Source organism: Stegostoma tigrinum, chromosome 5 (genome assembly GCF_030684315.1).
Source record: "Stegostoma tigrinum isolate sSteTig4 chromosome 5, sSteTig4.hap1, whole genome shotgun sequence".
NCBI classification, from domain to species: domain Eukaryota; kingdom Metazoa; phylum Chordata; class Chondrichthyes; order Orectolobiformes; family Stegostomatidae; genus Stegostoma; species Stegostoma tigrinum.
In genome coordinates, this window is record NC_081358.1 from 47623280 (window position 1) to 47640658 (window position 17379).

The 17379-nt window shown below is 41.1% G+C and overlaps 2 protein-coding genes across 2 annotated transcripts in view; both read left to right on the forward strand.

Annotated features, from left to right (window-relative positions):
* The window catches only part of washc5 (WASH complex subunit 5), a 61272-nt gene extending 51947 nt beyond the window's left edge, over window positions 1-9325 (forward strand). The window contains exons 24-28 of the mRNA XM_048529660.1: window positions 1328-1457; window positions 4446-4542; window positions 7938-8094; window positions 8332-8419; window positions 8739-9325. Of these exons, the coding sequence (XP_048385617.1) occupies window positions 1328-1457; window positions 4446-4542; window positions 7938-8094; window positions 8332-8419; window positions 8739-8795 (529 nt within the window). The 3' untranslated portion in view covers window positions 8796-9325. The remainder of the gene's footprint in view (window positions 1-1327; window positions 1458-4445; window positions 4543-7937; window positions 8095-8331; window positions 8420-8738) is intronic.
* Window positions 9326-12560: 3235 nt separating this feature from the next.
* Window positions 12561-17379, forward strand: part of nsmce2 (NSE2 (MMS21) homolog, SMC5-SMC6 complex SUMO ligase) — a 173479-nt gene continuing 168660 nt past the window's right edge. The window contains exon 1 of the mRNA XM_048529400.2: window positions 12561-12671. The gene's annotated coding sequence lies outside the window, so the exon portion shown is untranslated. The remainder of the gene's footprint in view (window positions 12672-17379) is intronic.

The window sequence follows — 17379 nt, forward strand, 5'->3', positions numbered from 1 at the left end:
TGTGCTTGTTAAAAGTGAAGTGCTGTCATATTAAGTACCATTCAACAATAGTACTTAAGTTATTTCTTGTTGCGAAAGTCCGTGTTTAGATTTTTATTTTTGATTTTCACTAGGCTTTGAAACCAAGTTTTTATTTTTGGAGCAGATTTCAGAGATGATAATGAATTGCTTTTGAATTGTATTTACTACTGTTAATATAGGGACAAGAATAGATAGGTTAGCTCCCTCTAATATTTTTTGCTGTTGAGTGATCTCTGACGTAACTCTAGTTACCCACCTTTATCCTGTATCCCTTCATACATTTAGCTACACAAATCTTGCAAATGATCTTCTATCAATTGCTGTTTGCAGGAGTGAGTTCCAAACTTCCATTATTTTTTTGTTTCCTGAAATATTTTTATTATTGAAAGGTTAAGATCTAGTTATGATTCAGTCAGTCACACACTTACTTTTGAATTACCAAGTTCCAGGTTCACATCCCAAACCAGTTCCAGAGCACAAAAAGCAAGGCTGAATTTTCAATTCCATTCTGAGGGAGCATTGCACTGTTGGAGATGTCATTTTGAAATCAGTTATTAAACTTTGGCTACAACTGCCTACTTGAGTGGATATTGAAGGTACCAGAACACTATATATTTTGGAGGAGAACTGGGGATTTCCCAGAACAGTAATTATTCTGGGCAATTATTTATCCCTCCATTAACATATTATCTGATAATTATCACTTTGCTGTCTGTGGAACCTTGTTGAGCTCAAATTAGCTGCGGCAGTTCTTGCATTACAACAGATTCTAACTTCAAAAATATTTCATTAGTTGTAAAGCACTTTGAGATACCCGATGGTTGCGAACAGTGTTAAATAAATCGAAGCCCTTCTTCATTTCTGAGTGTGTCTAACCCCCATTGTATCCAAGACATTCCAACTGGGGGAGATACTTTCTATGTCCTCTCTGTTTTCCCCTTTTAATATCCTGAAAATTTCAATCAGATATGCCATAAGCCTTTGAAATTCCAGCCAACCCTAATTTGTATTTCCCTACCATGACAGACAGTTTCTTTCCTGGACAGTCCCATAGACAACAGTGAGCTATATAATAATCCATTTTGCTGGTTTATTTGAAAGATGTATCTTGGCCAGGTCACTGACAATCTCCAACTCCTGTTTGTGCCATACAATGCCTTACGCCCACTTGTATATGCAGACTTAGGTTTGATTTAACCTTTATATCATCTGAAAAGGAAGGAATATTAAAAGACGTTACTTTCAAAAGAAATTGTAGGTTTTTTGGAATCTTTCTGTAACCTACAAAATGATGTTTTCTCTTCAGATCTCTATTAGCTGATGTTGAAGCACACTATCAGGATCCTACATTACCATACCCTAAAGATGATAACACACTACTTTATGAAATCACAGCTTACATGGAGGCTGCTGGAATTCACAACCCTCTGAGTAAGGTAGGTTTGGCAGGAGCAGTACTTTTTGAGTCTGTAAATAACCATATAACATTCAATTTAAGCAGCTTTATGGAATACCAGAATGATTACTATGTGTGGCTGCATAAATTCAGGCTCTAACTTAAGCACTTATCCGGTTTAAGAAAAGAAACCCCAGAGAAGTGCGGATTCTGAAAATCAGAAACATAAACAAAAATCATTGGAAAAACTCAGCAGGTCTGGCAGCATCCGTGGAGAGAAGGCAGAGTTCATGTTTTGGGTCCAGTGACTCTCTCTTTCAGAACAGTTCTGAGTGATAACAGTTGTTGCTTAGCTGCTGCAGTTCAACCATTATCGGTTGGGCTAATCAATAGTGCACTGCGTTGTACTTGTGTTCCTGGAGCCGGCTCGCTTTTTTGTACCCTTTATTGAAATGTTTTAGAAATATTAGTAATTCTGGTTTCAGTGCTTGATACACCCTGCTATTATTTGTGCTTTCTAAATGTTTCCATGCATGTTATTGACAAGTAGTTATATATGTCTTTTCATCATGTCAGTTTTTGATATTATCTGGCTCTGTTTCATTTCCCAGCATTTTTTCTGATTGCCCCCACCCTCTCCACATCTACACTAATGGAGTATCTCAGCTAATTAGCAATTCTTTGAGCTAATCCTGGCGACTAAATACCAGAAAACCATTCAATTTTGGGATATGCAGGTTGAGCTACGGTATTATACACACTGACTCCCTATTGCCCTCCTTCCCTTTCTGAAGACTCACTGATAGGAACTTTGACTTTTTTTGCTTCCTTGATGAGAGAACTTTGGAGACCAGTTTTGACCCATGGTTATTGCTTCAGCTGGCATTTGGTTACTTACAGGCTGGAAGTTCAAACGTAGGATCTTCCATGTCAGAACAGTTCAGTATCACAGCACTTTTACTTACCAACACTGATAAGTTATCTGATGGCCCATCCAGCATTTGGAAATGAGATTAGTTCAAAAGCATTAATTCATGTCATTTTTCATCAAGGCTTGTTAAAAGATGTAGGTTGTTGTAGTGTTTCAGTAAAATTTGTCATACAATCCTACTTCCTTTAATGATGAAACTTACTGGAGATATACTTGGAAAATTCTACAAATGCTGGAAATCTTTCAACTTACCATCAATTCTGATATTAACCAGAAATGTCAACTCTCTCTTCAAAAGTACTGTCTGACCTGAGATTTTTCCTTTTGTTTTTGTTTGTTCATTTTTTATAGCCATTATGTACATTAGATGTGAAAATTTCTTTATTCTTCCATTGCTTTGTCCAAATGTAACAAAAATAACACATGTCAAATCATTAGATCAATTATTGTTAGAACATAGGACCTGTACTGTTCTTCAGTCCACGATGTTGTGTCGAACTTTTACCCTAATCCTAATGTCTATCTAACCTCCACCCCTACCTTTATACTATCATCCATATGCCTAGCTAAGCTGCTTAAATGCCCCGTAAGAGGCCGACTCCACTACCCTCTCTGGCAATGTCCCTATCACACTCTGAGTAAAGAATCTACCTCTGACATCTCCCCTGTATCTGCCTCCACTCACTTTAAAACTATGCCCCCTTGTAATACCTACCTCCACCCTTGGAAAAAGTCTCTGGCTGTCCACTCTATCGATACCTCTCATCATTTTGTACACCTCTATCAAGTCACCTCTCATCCTTTGTTTTCTAAAGAGAAGAGCCCTAGGTCTCTCAACCTTTCCTCGTAAGACCTTCCCTCCGTTCCAGACAACATCCTGGTAAATCTACTCTGCACCTTTTCCAACACTTCCACATCTTTCCTGTAATGAGTTGACCAGAACTGGATACAATTCTCCAGATGCGGCTGTTGAACTCAGTCCCTCGATTAATGAAAGCTAACACACTATACACCTTCTTAACAACTCTATCGACCTGTCTGGCAGCTTTCAGGGAACTGTGGACATGAACCCCAAATTCCTGTGTTCCTCCACACTGCCAAGAATCTTTCCGTTAAAGTTCTATTCTGCTTTCAAGTTTGTCCTTCTAAAAATGAATCATCGCTCACTTTTCAGGGTTAAACTCCGTCTGCCACTTCTCAGCCCAGCTCTGCATCCTTTTCAGTGTTCCTTCTGTAACTTAAACAGCCCTCTGTACTATCCACAACTCGACTCACCTTCATATCATCCGCGAACTTAGTAATCCACCCTTCCACTCCTACTTTCAAATCATTTACAAAAATCACAAATAGGAGAGGACCCAGAATAGATCCTTGTGGTACACCACTCATAACTGAGCACCATGTTGAATATTTTCCATCCACTACCACCCTTTATCTTCTAAGGATCAACCAGTTCTGAATCTATTCTTTCACATTTTCCCCCTATCCCAGGCCTCCTTACTTTACTGGCTCCAGTTTTGGCTTCTTCCTGAGTTGTTGATTTTTGGGGTGATATTTATTTTGCTGATTGTAGCAGTTTTTTCACTGTGTTCGCCCAAGTCCACTTGGAACAAGGATACAACTTAATCAGTTTAATTTCATGTAGCAACCTTGCGGTTGGCAGAGCAAGAGCATATTTCACCAACACATTTTGAAGAGAGAAATGAATGATTTATACATTCAGGTCTGTGATGTGTGTATTGCAGAACAAAATAGCAAGTAATCTGTTAGCATATGCTTGGGACGTGCATGATCAGAGGAGACCCATTAGTAGCTGCCAGGATGGCATTAGCACATGATTTGAGTTTGAAATTCGCTGTTATTTTATGTAGTGCTATTAAGTTCTTTCATTAAAGAGTATTAATGCACCTATTGGATTTTTATGATTTCTAATCCCACCACAATCTTCCCATTGTTGGACTTAAAATCTCCAACTTTGGTTGCGTACCGTTAGGACTGGACTTGCTAAATCTTTAGTGGGGAAAATTGTCAATTGAGACGTAACACTGTGTCATCAGAATGAACTGTATTCTTACTGACTTTGTTTATTATTTCTAGATCTACATTACCACAAAGAGACTGCCATACTTTCCTGTGGTGAATTTTCTGTTTCTCATTTCTCAGTTGCCAAAAGTGCAATACATCAAGAACCAAGGTAACACAATCCAAAATTGCTGCACCGTTTTATAATATGAACAATATAGATTTGGAATCTGTGATTTGAATTCTTTACACCATCAAGATGTTTTTGATTTTTACTGTTGGTAATTTGTCCCTTCACTAATGTATTTTGTTAAATGTGTTCTACCTCCTTCAGATGCAAGTGATTCAGTATCAACATGATGGATCTAATGCTGCTATGTGTTTCAGGGGAAGGTTGATGATTGCTTGGTTTAGTTTTCCCCCTCAATAATGGGAAGTGCTCTGGACTTCTAAGTCCAGAAATCATTCTGCCAGAGTACGTACACAATTCACACACACTCACTATAAAATTAGGAAAACAAGTGTGAGGTGATGTACTTTGGTAAGAGTAACCGGAAGGCAAAGTACAGGGCTAATGGTAAGATTCTTGGTAGTGTAGATGAGCAGAGAGATCTCGGTGTCCATGTACACAGATCCTTGAAAGTTGCCACCCAGGTTGACAGGGCTGTTAAGAAGGCATACGGTGTTTTAACTTTTATTAATAGAGGGATTGAGTTCCGGAACCAAGAGGTTATGGTGAAGCTGTACAAAACTCTGGTGCGGCCGCACTTGGAGTATTGTGTACAGTTCTGGTCACTGCATTATAAGAAGGATGTGGAAGCTTTGGAAAGGGTGCAGAGGAGATTTACTAGGATGTTGCGTGATATGGAGGGAAGGTCTTACGAGGAAAGGCTGTTTTCATTAGAAAGAAGAAGGTTGAGAGGTGACTTAATTGAAACATATAAAATAATCAGAAGGTTAGATAGCGTGGATAGGGAGACCCTTTTTCCTAGGATGGTGACGGCGAGCACGAGGGGGCATAGCTTTAAATTGAGGGGTGAAAGATATAGGACAGATGTCAGACGTAGTTTCTTTACTCGGAGTAGTAAGGGAATGGAATGCTTTGCTTGCAACGGTAGTAGATTCGCCAACTTTAGGTACATTTAAGTTGTCATTAGACAAGCATATGGACGTACATGGAATAGTGTAGGTTAGATGGGCTTGAGATTGGTATGACAGGTCGGCACAACATCGAGGGCCAAAGGGCCTGTAATGTTCTATGTTCTATGAAAACAGAATCCTAAAATCTAAAATCAACAAAATGTCCAAGAATTATACAGTGAGAGAGAGAGACACCCAAATGGTTGTAGAGCGTCATCAAATCTCATAAGAGCTTGCTGGTACCGTCTCATCCCAAATCACAAACATTTGCAACAAACAACAGTAGCAAGTGCTGGAGAACCTCAGCAGGTCTGTCGGCATCTGTTGAAAAGAAAACAAAATCAGAGTTTTAGGTTCGGTGACTCTCCGTAGGAATGGCTCGTTCTGCAGACCGCATTTTGTTTTTTTGTTTCAGACCTCCAGCATCTGCCTTACTTTGTTTTATATTATTGTATTATATCACAAATCTATCTGTACTTCTTCCTGCAGATTTGCCAAACATAAGTATTTGAAGTTCAAATTGCCGAAACTACAGTTGAAAAGTAGCAATAGAAAGGAATGTGTAAAGTCAGATTTTGTTCAATCCACTTCACAGTTTCATGCCAAAACTAATGAGGAGGTGGAGATGAATGCAAGCTTACAATTGCTTTTGTGTAATGTTTGATTTATTTATTTGTTTTTGGCTCTAGCTTTCTCTCTGTCTTCTATTTCAAATGTTTGATTGCTTTGCCATGTTACATCATGATTCTTTTCCATGATGCCGAAATACATAATTTGGGAGCTAAGAGTTTTAGTTGTCCAGAGATCCTTGAATGATTTAGTTGCTAAGATATGGCAATAGAATGGTTGCAGGAGTAACTTGCGGTGTTCCCATTTTATCTAAAATTCTTCTGTGCAGGTTTCAACTGTCATATCTTAGGTGATTCCACTTTCAGCTACAGATATGAGCTGTGCTACTGTGTCACAGCTTCCTGCTGTGGAACTAAAGAAATTAAGCCAGAAATAAAGCCGTGCACAAACTGCAAACAAACAGCAATTTTAACTGCTGACCTCTTCTTGTGCGAAAGAACACTAAGTGTGGGATTATTCTCTGTCTAATAGAGTGTGGGATGCTTGCTACTAATTGTAGTAGATTTCTGCATTTTAAATCAACTGTATTTGGTAAAGTGAATGTATAACATTTAATATCTCGCCTCCCCTGCCCTACTCACTTCGTATTAGAATTTCTAGGTGAAGATCTGTTTGAGTCATCAACCTGAGAGTAAATACTTCCGTTCAATACAATGAGTTTGTATCCTGTTGTGATGGTGAAGTTGATTGGAAAAGGGGTATTGAAATCTTGATGACAGCGGTTGGTTATGTTGACCAAAATAACATTTTCGGTTATAATTTCCATGACAATTATGTAAAAAATAAACACAAAAAATGGTTGAAGCGATCTGAAGACATGCTGCACAGATCTGCGTTAATCAATGTGGGAAATACAGCACTGTCAAATTGTTCTTGTAATGGTTCCCTGTCAAAATCTTGACCAAAGAAAGGAAAGCTATCAGAGATAATGGGAACTGCAGATGCTGGAGATTCCAAGATAATAAAATGTGAGGCTGGATGAACACAGCAGGCCAAGCAGCATCTCAGGAGCACAAAAGCTGACGTTTCGGGCCTAGACCCACTCTCTGATGAAGGGTCTAGGCCCGAAACGTCAGCTTTTGTGCTCCTGAGATGCTGCTTGGCCTGCTGTGTTCATCCAGCCTCTCATTTTATTATCAAAGGAAAGCTATTGACTGCCTGTGTATTATGAAATGTGAAATTAAACTGCAGGGAAGAAAAGTACTTAGTGCATCAACTACAAAATAGAGTATCAACAATCTATTATTTCAGGATTGATTGTATAGTTTTTTAAAATTTCTATTACCACACCAGTGATCAGCATGAACACATTAACTTTAACTTTACTAACTAACTGGACAACATCTTGCAATCTGATTTAAGAACAATATTGTCAGAAAGCTGGGAGTGTTTCAGTTTACCTGTCCCTTCAGCTGGTGGTGATGTGTAACTGAATCAAAGATTAATAACAAAAGTGGCTAGTACTGAGAGGGGCAGTGATCGGGGAGAGGCAGCAACAATAGGCATACTATTTCCTTTCCGTCAACAGCTACTCTGTCACTGGTTCAGGCTCAGTTGTGGCGAGGATGTAAAATGATGCCAACAGCATGACTTCCTGTTCAAGTGAATTGGCAGGAGATGTGCCTTTTTAGAAAAAAGTTCTATCACACATTGTCTTGGTTCCAGTATCTGCAAATAGTATTTAGTAAGTCATGTAACGGAGAAGAAAATTAAGAAAGATCTGTTTTTAACTATCTAATAATTAACTCTTAAAAACATATGGATAGTTTGATTGTTGCATTTTTTTTCTGCATGCAGGCATGGTGTGTAAGAAGTCCACGGATCCCACAGATTGGCCACCTCTGGTGGTTGGACTTGTCACTCTGCTGAAGCAATTCCACTCGCGTTACACAGAGCATTTTCTGGCCTTAATTGGCCAGTTCGTTCGCTCCATTGTGGAGCAATGCACTACTAGGTAAGGATCATTTGGTTTGGGAAAAGGCTGATGCTGGAAGACTGAATGATTTAATCTAATAGTTGAATGGCTAAAATTTCTCATTGTTTCTTTAAAGGCAGGATGGCTGAAGCTTAAACAAAATAATTTTGAAATATCAGCCCCAGGTTGTCTGTAACAGATTTTGTTGCAATGTTTTAAATGTATGATAAATAACTCCAGGGTGTCTTTTTTTTTTTCTCTTTTTTGTTTATTTAGTCAGAAAATCCCAGAAATGCCTGCTGATGCTGTGGCTGCCTTGATGTTCTTGGAGAATTATGTTTATTACACAAAATTACCCAGAAAGGTGAGGAAATGTTCCTTAATATTCATATTACAATCTACCAGGAAGGAGTTATACTACACCAGATTGAAATATTGTTATTTAGCTGTGGAATTCCAGAATGCAATGGGCTTGGATAGATTTCTTCTGTTGTCTAGTTTCCAATGCATATGATAAAATGTGTTCAATGTTCAGAACTGTCTTAGCACTCTGAAGAAAGGCGACAAAAGATATATAGGAAAATATTGAGGCCTTGCTGACCAGGTTGTCCTTCTTCAATTGATATTTATGTACAGCACTTTATAAAAACAATTGATAAACATTATTGCACTTTTCTTGCCAGGTTGTGGAAGCACATGTCCCTAGTTTCATCTTCGATGAGTTCAGAACAATTCTATAATGATGCCTGAGATGAAGAAAGTAGTCTGCCTCAATGTGAAGTGGTGTGCGTACTAATACCTGATAAATACTGGAATCCTTGGTTAATCTGAATATGCCTGTCTCAGCCAGAATGACACATGAAAACGGTGAATTCAGAATTTTGCTAAAAAAGTTGTGTGAATGCAAAGAAGAATTTACATTTTGCATTTGCAATAACATTGTAGCATCAATGCTGAACCCTTTTCTTCTCCAAACAAAATACAGCTCAGTTATGTATAATCTATATTTTGATTCAAATAAAAAAGTTTACTTGAACTATTGAGAAACAAAATTTTATGACTAATGTATTGCATTTTGAGTGAGCTGTAAATTAAGTAAAATTAATTGTTTAAGCCTTTGCAATTTGCATTTCTTTAAAAACTGGAACTTCAAGTTATATTGAATGGATTGCCTTTGGAAGGATAATGGTTGATCTTAAAATCAAAACATTTTTACATATGAAGGCAATTTTTGACTGTACAGCTGACCATTAAAAGTTCTTTCTGATCATGCTGTGTGGTATGCAACTTAATGGTTTTTCAAAGATGTTTTGTAGTGCAAGTTAAATGTTGTCCTATAATGTTCAGTCACTGGAATTTTACGGAGATCTTTGAGTAATATTCCTTTCTAATTTTCATCTTCGTAAACAGCAAAGTAGACAAAGATCACAATAATGCTGGAAAACAAATGGCAACCTTGAATCTAATCTTCAGGGTCACTCCATGATAAATCTAATGTTATTGAGATAGTTGTTTTAGTAACTCTCAGTATTTTTACAACCGACTATTGATTACAAACAGGTAACATTGTGATCTGGGGACACTTCTGAGGGAGAAGATTGCAGGTCATCCATACCATGAATTTGCTGCTTTTGATGTTTTGAGTAGGAACCAATACAGTTTCTTATTGAAGAATTTATTCCAAATTCAGTTTGAAAGTGAGAAATTGCTGTTCTGTATTTAAAAGATAAAGTAAATATTCAAAGAAAATCTTAAAGGATCTTCTACAAAGACTCGATGTTGTGCCGACCTGCAGACTGGTGCACTCCAAGGCCCAGGACTACGTGCTGAGGGACGCGCTAAAGCTTGGGGCAGCCGCAGCCAAGGCACGGTGGGGAAAGACCACCGTATGAAACCCCTCGTCCAGAATAGAAAAAAGGGTCCTATCTGGTAACTGGGCCCAGCTGGTGCCTTCCCCAACTGGTCAGGGGGCCAACTGGGACTATGCGGGGAGACGACTGACGGGATATTTTCTTTTCTTTGTTTTTCTTTGTTTTGTTCTTTTCCTTTAGTTGGTGTACGTACCCCCTGGGTAACCCAGAGCGGCTTGCATGACTGGGTAGGTGTATAAATGTTTTATTTTTTGTACATTCTATGAATAAAGTATATTTTTTCAAATAAAAAAAAGTGACGCAACATCTGAAAACTAACCTTCCAGCTCAGCAAGCAAACTCACATCCAGAAACTCAACCTGAGCTACAAATCTTCTCAAAACTCGCTATTCTAATTGTTAGCTCACTAAACCTTCTGGGAACTGCTTCCAAAGCATTACCATCCTTCTGCAAGCCCAGTGATTGTACTGTACAAGTACTCCAGGTATGGTCTTCTCATTGTTCTGTATAACTGAAACATAACCTCTCTTGCATACCATTCCCATTGCAATAAACCATAACGTTCTGCTCACTTGCTCTACTTGTGTACTTCTGTGATTCATGCTCTTATTTACCCAGGTTTCTCTATCTCTCAGAGCTCTGCAACTTCTCATCATTTAGATACTATACTTCCTTTCATTCATTCTGTCAAAATGGAAAATTTCACACTTTCCCACATTGTTTCATTTGCCAGGCTGTTATCCGTTCACTTAATCTATCTGTATTTGTCTTGTCTGCTCCTTATTTCCTCTTCATAGTCCATTTTCCTATATTTCTTTGTGTTGTTTGGAAATCTAGCTACCCTTCGATCCTTTGATTCAAATCTTTTATAAATTGCAAGGAGTTGAGGTCCCACCACTGATCCCTGTGGCATATCACTCGTGACATCTGCCAGCCTAAAAAAATTATCTATTTATTGCTACTCTCTGTGTCCTGCTTGCAAGCCAATCTTCTATCCATGCCAATATGTCACTCCTAACAACCTTTGACAGGGCATCTTATCAATGGCCATCCTGAAATCTATCCATCCACAGTTTTTGATAAGGTGCCACATAACAGGCTCCTCAGCAGAGTTGAAGCCCATGGAATAATAGGAGGAATGGCAGCATGGATGTGAGGTTTGCTGAGTGACTGTAAACAGTATAGTGGTGAATTGTATTTCAGACTGGGAGAAGGTGTATGTGGCTTTTCTCAGATGTCTATTCTGGGGCCTTTTTTTCTTAGTTTATGTTAATGGGCTAGATATTGATGTACAGGGCACAACGTCAATATTAGGGGGTGACACAAAACCTTTTAGGTATTGTGAGCTATGAGGAGAATAAAGTTCATGAGACATGGTCATTGGTGGAATGGGTGCAAATGAAATGAAATTCAGAGGAGTTTAAAATGTTAGGAAGAAGGGGAAGAGGAAACGTAAAATAATACGTACAAATTCTAAAGAAGCTGCAGTGACGGAGATGCTTAAATGTATACATTGTTGTTAGAGCCAGGGCATGTTGAGAAAGGGGTTAAAAGGGCAAATGGTATATTAGGCTTTATAAATAGAGAGGCAGGAGAACCTTAACCAAACATGAGTTTGGCCTCATCTGAAGTATTGTGTCTTGTTCTGGGTACTGTATTTTTAAGAATATAAGGCTTTATGTGGCGAACATGAAAGGCTCACAAAACTTGTACCTGGGCTGTTGCAGGAATAGATTGATGAAGCTGAGTTGCTCTTTTTGTGACAATGGTTGTGCAGTGGTTCAAGAGATGTGCCCATACGTGTGAAGAGTCTGGACACAACAGAACTGTTCCAATTGACTAAAGGATCCGATATCAATAGATACTGATCTAGGTGATAGATTAAAAAGTCAAGAGTTTTTATATGGTGAATGGTTAGGAGTGGGAGCTGGCAGGAATGTGGTAGGCTCAGTGCGGTTTTCCAAACACTTCATGATGCGATGAATGTGTCCTGAACAGAACTGTCCACACCCTAAATTGGCCCTTATTAATATTATTTTATTGAATTTTCATCACACAAATTGGACGGCACATAATCAGGTCATTCAGCACTCCCGCCCATTTTTGGGACAGGTTGGACTTAGCAAGTGTGCTCATGATTTGAGAAGAGCTTGTGCAGGAGTTTGGAGCAAATTACTGCAGATGCTGGAAACATAAGAATGCTACAGAGCACAGAGGGTCAGACAGTATCCATGGAGTGAAAGCAAGCTAATGTTTTGAGTCCAGGTGACTCTTCATCAAAGTTGACGTGAATTATGAAGGGAACATTATCAACACCCTGTCTCCCACCCCACTATTTTGCAGAAATGTTGTCCCGTCCACAGTTCACGTCAGCTCTGATGAAGGATCATTTAGACTCAAAACATTAGGTTACTGTCCGTCCTTGCAAGCTGCTTGAACCGCTGTAACTTCCAACATTTTGTTGTGGTGTTGCAGACATTTGCTGCCTTAATCCTAGTGGGCGACTCAAGCCACCGGCAACTGAAGCGAACAGCGACAATCAGAGGCATTCGCAACAACTGTTTCCGGGGGAAAGGAGGGATAGTTTGCAGTGGATACTGGGATTTGTAGTTTTCTATTTGGGGATCCTGGAAGTGGAAGAGTGGGGTGGCTGCAGACTACATGTCCCAGGGCGCCTTGTGCGACACCGTGTTGGCCATTTGAATCGCAGAGCGGCGGCGGCCAAGGGGAGGAAGGCCTAGATTGGTGTGTGGTTTGTGAGTTACATTTGTGTAATTTAACTTGTTTCAGCACATGCGAATTGCTGCTTTGTTTCGTATCCAGCGGCTAGCTGTTGTTCTGGAGTTTCAGCATTCAGGAGCCAAGTTAGTTCACAAACGCAAAACAAATATAATAACCAAACTGGGATAAACAAGCAGTACTAGGAGAGGGAGAGAAACGTTCAACTTGTCATCTTTATGGATTTGTAATCAATTCATGCTTATAAATTCATTCAATTCATGATCCTGTGTCCCTGCGTATAGATGGAGGAGAATTGTTTATTTTGGAAAGCGACCAAAATTAGTTGCTTGTTTATCAACATTTCACAAAGGTCTTTGAAAGGATGCTAAAGCCCTGCACTGAAGGTTCTGGAAATCAAACGTAGAAACAGATTCCTGGAAATCCTCAGCAGATCTGGCAGTTTCTGTGGAGATTGAAACAGGGTTAACCTTTCAGGTTGATATTCAGAGTTTAGATGTTTCCTTTTTGACTGCTGAGCATTTCTAGATTTTTTTTCTTCAAGGACTATTGAGTGGCGTCTATGGGGTAAAAAAAGTTCAGAAATTTCTTGGTTAAGCTGAGGATTACCGTTACTGCACACAATCAAACCACATAACCAATTTGGCTCTGTACTCATGGTTCTCCTACCTGAATCAAGTAGCCTAGTCTCACAGTCCCGTTTGTTTTATTTGCTCATGGCATATGAGAATGACAGGTAAGGCCACTATTTATTGCTCTTGTGAAGGAGGGGGTGAGCTGCTTTCTTGAACCCCCATATTTCATCTGGTGATGGTAGGAAGGGAGTTCTAGAATTTTTTTTTGACCAGTGGCAGTGAAGGAACTTGGGTTGAAAGTTAGAATAGCTTGTAGCTCTGAGGGAAACTTGCAGATCATATTGTCAGAGATAATGGGAACTGCAGATGCTGGAGATTCCAAGATAATAAAATGTGAGGCTGGATGAACACAGCAGGCCAAGCAGCATCTCAGGAGCACAAAAGCTGACGTTTCGGGCCTAGACCCTTCATCAGAGAGGGGGATGGGGGGAGGGAACTGGAATAAATAGGGAGAGAGGGGGAGGCGGACCGAAGATGGAGAGCAAAGAAGATAGGTGGAGAGGGTGTAGGTGGGGAGGTAGGGAGGGGATAGGTCAGTCCAGGGAAGACGGACAGGTCAAGGAGGTGGGATGAGGTTAGTAGGTAGCTGGGGGTGCGGCTGGGGGTGGGAGGAAGGGATGGGTGAGAGGAAGAACCGGTTAGGGAGGCAGAGACAGGTTGGACTGGTTTTGGGATGCAGTGGGTGGGGGGGAAGAGCTGGGCTGGTTGTGTGGTGCAGTGGGGGGAGGGGATGAACTGGGCTGGTTTAGGGATGCAGTGGGGGAAGGGGAGATTTTGAAACTGGTGAAGTCCACATTGATACCATATGGCTGCAGGGTTCCCAGGCGGAATATGAGTTGCTGTTCCTGCAACCTTCGGGTGGCATCATTGTGGCAGTGCAGGAGGCCCATGATGGACATGTCATCAAGAGAATGGGAGGGGGAGTGGAAATGGTTTGCGACTGGGAGGTGCAGTTGTTTGTTGCGAACTGAGCGGAGGTGTTCTGCAAAGCGGTCCCCAAGCCTCCGCTTGGTTTCCCCAATGTAGAGAAAGCCGCACCGGGTACAGTGGATGCAGTATACCACATTGGCAGATGTGCAGGTGAACCTCTGCTTAATGTGGAATGTCATCTTGGGGCCTGGGATGGGGGTGAGGGAGGAGGTGTGGGGACAAGTGTAGCATTTCCTGCGGTTGCAGGGGAAGGTGCCGGGTGTGGTGGGGTTGGAGGGCAGTGTGGAGCGAACAAGGGAGTCACGGAGAGAGTGGTCTCTCCGGAAAGCAGACAGGGGTGGGGATGGAAAAATGTCTTGGGTGGTGGGGTCGGATTGTAAATGGCGGAAGTGTCGGAGGATAATGCGTTGTATCCGGAGGTTGGTAGGGTGGTGTGTGAGAACGAGGGGGATCCTCTTGGGGCGGTTGTGGCGGGGGCGGGGTGTGAGGGATGTGTTGCGGGAAATGCGGGAGACGCGGTCAAGGGCGTTCTCAATCACCGTGGGGGGGAAGTTGCGGTCCTTAAAGAACTTGGACATCTGGGATGTGCGGGAGTGGAATGTCTTATCGTGGGAGCAGATGCGGCGGAGGCGGAGGAATTGGGAATAGGGGATGGAGTTTTTGCAGGAGGGTGGGTGGGAGGAGGTGTATTCTAGGTAGCTGTGGGAGTCGGTGGGCTTGAAATGGACATCAGTTACAAGCTGGTTGCCTGAGATGGAGACTGAGAGGTCCAGGAAGGTGAGGGATGTGCTGGAGATGGCCCAGGTGAACTGAAGGTTGGGGTGGAAGGTGTTGGTGAAGTGGATGAACTGTTCGAGCTCCTCTGGGGAGCAAGAGGCGGCGCCGATACAGTCATCAATGTACCGGAGGAAGAGGTGGGGTTTGGGGCCTGTGTAGGTGCGGAAGATCATATTGTCACTCGTCTGTTGGCTTGCTTTTTTCTTGCTGGTCAATGCTGTAGTTTTGAAAGGTACTGTTGAAGGAGCTTTGCTGAGTTTATTACAATACATAAAATAAACTTATAAACACTGCTGCCGCTGTGTCCTTGTGGTGGGGCTGTTGACTGTTTAACACTGTGGAAGAATTGCATTGCTTTATCCTCCATCATGTTGAACTGTACATGTAACTAGAGTTGTGTTCATTTGGCCAAGTGGAGACTCTTCCATTACACTCTTGACTTTACCTTAAACAGTAGCAGGCTTTGGAGAATCTGGAAGTGGATTATTCACATATGGTCAATGGTTAACCACCTGGATGTTAATGGAAATTTATTTGATCATAATACCACTGCATGCCAAAGGGAAATGATTAAGTTCTTTCTTGTTGGAGATGATCATTGGCTAGCATTTGTGTCATGAATCTGACTTGCTGCTTAGCCCAAGCATTCATTTGTTGTTCAATTTATGCTGCATGTAGGCGTTGACGGCTTCAGTACCTAAAGAATAGTAAATCATGCCGAACGTTGTATGTCATCATTGTACACCCTGACGTCTGATCTTATGATGGAGGGAAGGTATTTGCTCAGCTGATGATGTTTGGGCCTTGAACACCACCCTGAGGCACTTCTGTTGTGATGTACTGTCTCTGAGATGATTGACCTCCGATAACCATGACCATACCATTGTCCTTTGTGCTAGGTAAAACGCCAGCCAACGGAGGGTTTTCCTCTTCAATGACGTTGCACTACGTTGAATGCTCCTTTGATGTTGAGAGCAGTCACTTTCACCTCTTGAACTTAGTTCTTTTGTCTCTGTTTGGACTAAGACTGAGGAGTGGCTCTGGTAGAGTCCAGACTAACTGTCCGTGAGCTGCTGAGGAATTGCTATCTGATAGCATTGTTGACAATTGCTTCCATTACGTTAAGGATTGAGAATTGACTGATGAGGTAACAATTGACCAGTTTGGATTTGACCTACATTGGTGAGCTTTCTGTTGCTGAATAAATACTACTTGTCAACAACACTTTCTATTACTCTGCTGATGAATGAGTGTAGATAAATGGGCAGAAATTGGCCAGATGATACTTGTTCTGCTTTTTTGTTGATAAGAATTAACGAGGCAATTTTCTACATTTCTGCTTGGGTGTTAGTGTTGTGCTTGTGCTGGCAGCTTGGTCAAAGGCTTGGCTTTTTTTCTGCTGCATAAGACTCCAGTAGTAGAACCAGAAGGTTGTCATGATCCCTGGCCTTTATTTTTGCCTATCTGTGCATAGGAATAGGACCCGGATGAAGCCATTTGACTCTTTTGAATCAGGTCCATCTTTCAACAAGTGCATAGCTGATCTTGTGTGTCAATATTTCCTTCATGCACTATCTGCATATCCTTGCCTCATCTATATGAGAATGGTGGTGGATAATTAAGCAACTAAGGGGAGGTGGGCGCTTCAGAAAAATCCTCATCTTTGATGATGCAGCAGCCTAGAACATCTATGTAAAACACAAGGGTTATGCATTTGAATCCATCTTCAGTCAGAAGTTCTGAGATGATGATCCATCTTAGCCAGCTCCTGATGTACCTAGTATCATGGATTTCAAACCAATTTGATTCTCTCTCTGATATCAAGAAATTCATAGATTCATAGAATTGTATGCCTGGAAGATGCTCTTTGGCCAATCCAGTCTATACTTCCAAAACCATACTGCTGCTTACACTAGTCCCAATTTCCTGCAGTAGGCCCATAGCCTTGAATGTTATAACACTTCAAGGGCTCATCTAAGTACTTTCTAAAGGTTGACGGATTTTACATGTTGAAGGGTGTGTTGCAGTGCATTCCAGACTCCCACCATCCTCTGGGTGAAAAAGATTTTCATCAAATCCCCTCCAAACCTCCTGCCTTTCACTTTAAAAGTGTGCCCCCTTGTTCTTGACAATTCAACTAAGATTGAGGGGTTCTGTATTGGACGGAGAAATAAGTCTCCTCCGTTTGGTTTGAAACAGCATTGGCTTGTTAGCAGCCTTACCAGTTGTCACTGTGTCAATGACTTTAGCTCAGTCATTCAAGGTTGAGGAATATCATGCGGCTTGTGCCCAATAGATGTGTTAGATGATACAGGGTTCAAGGTAAAACTCCAGGCGATTGAATTCACTCTCACGTTGCCAAAAGTAGCAGC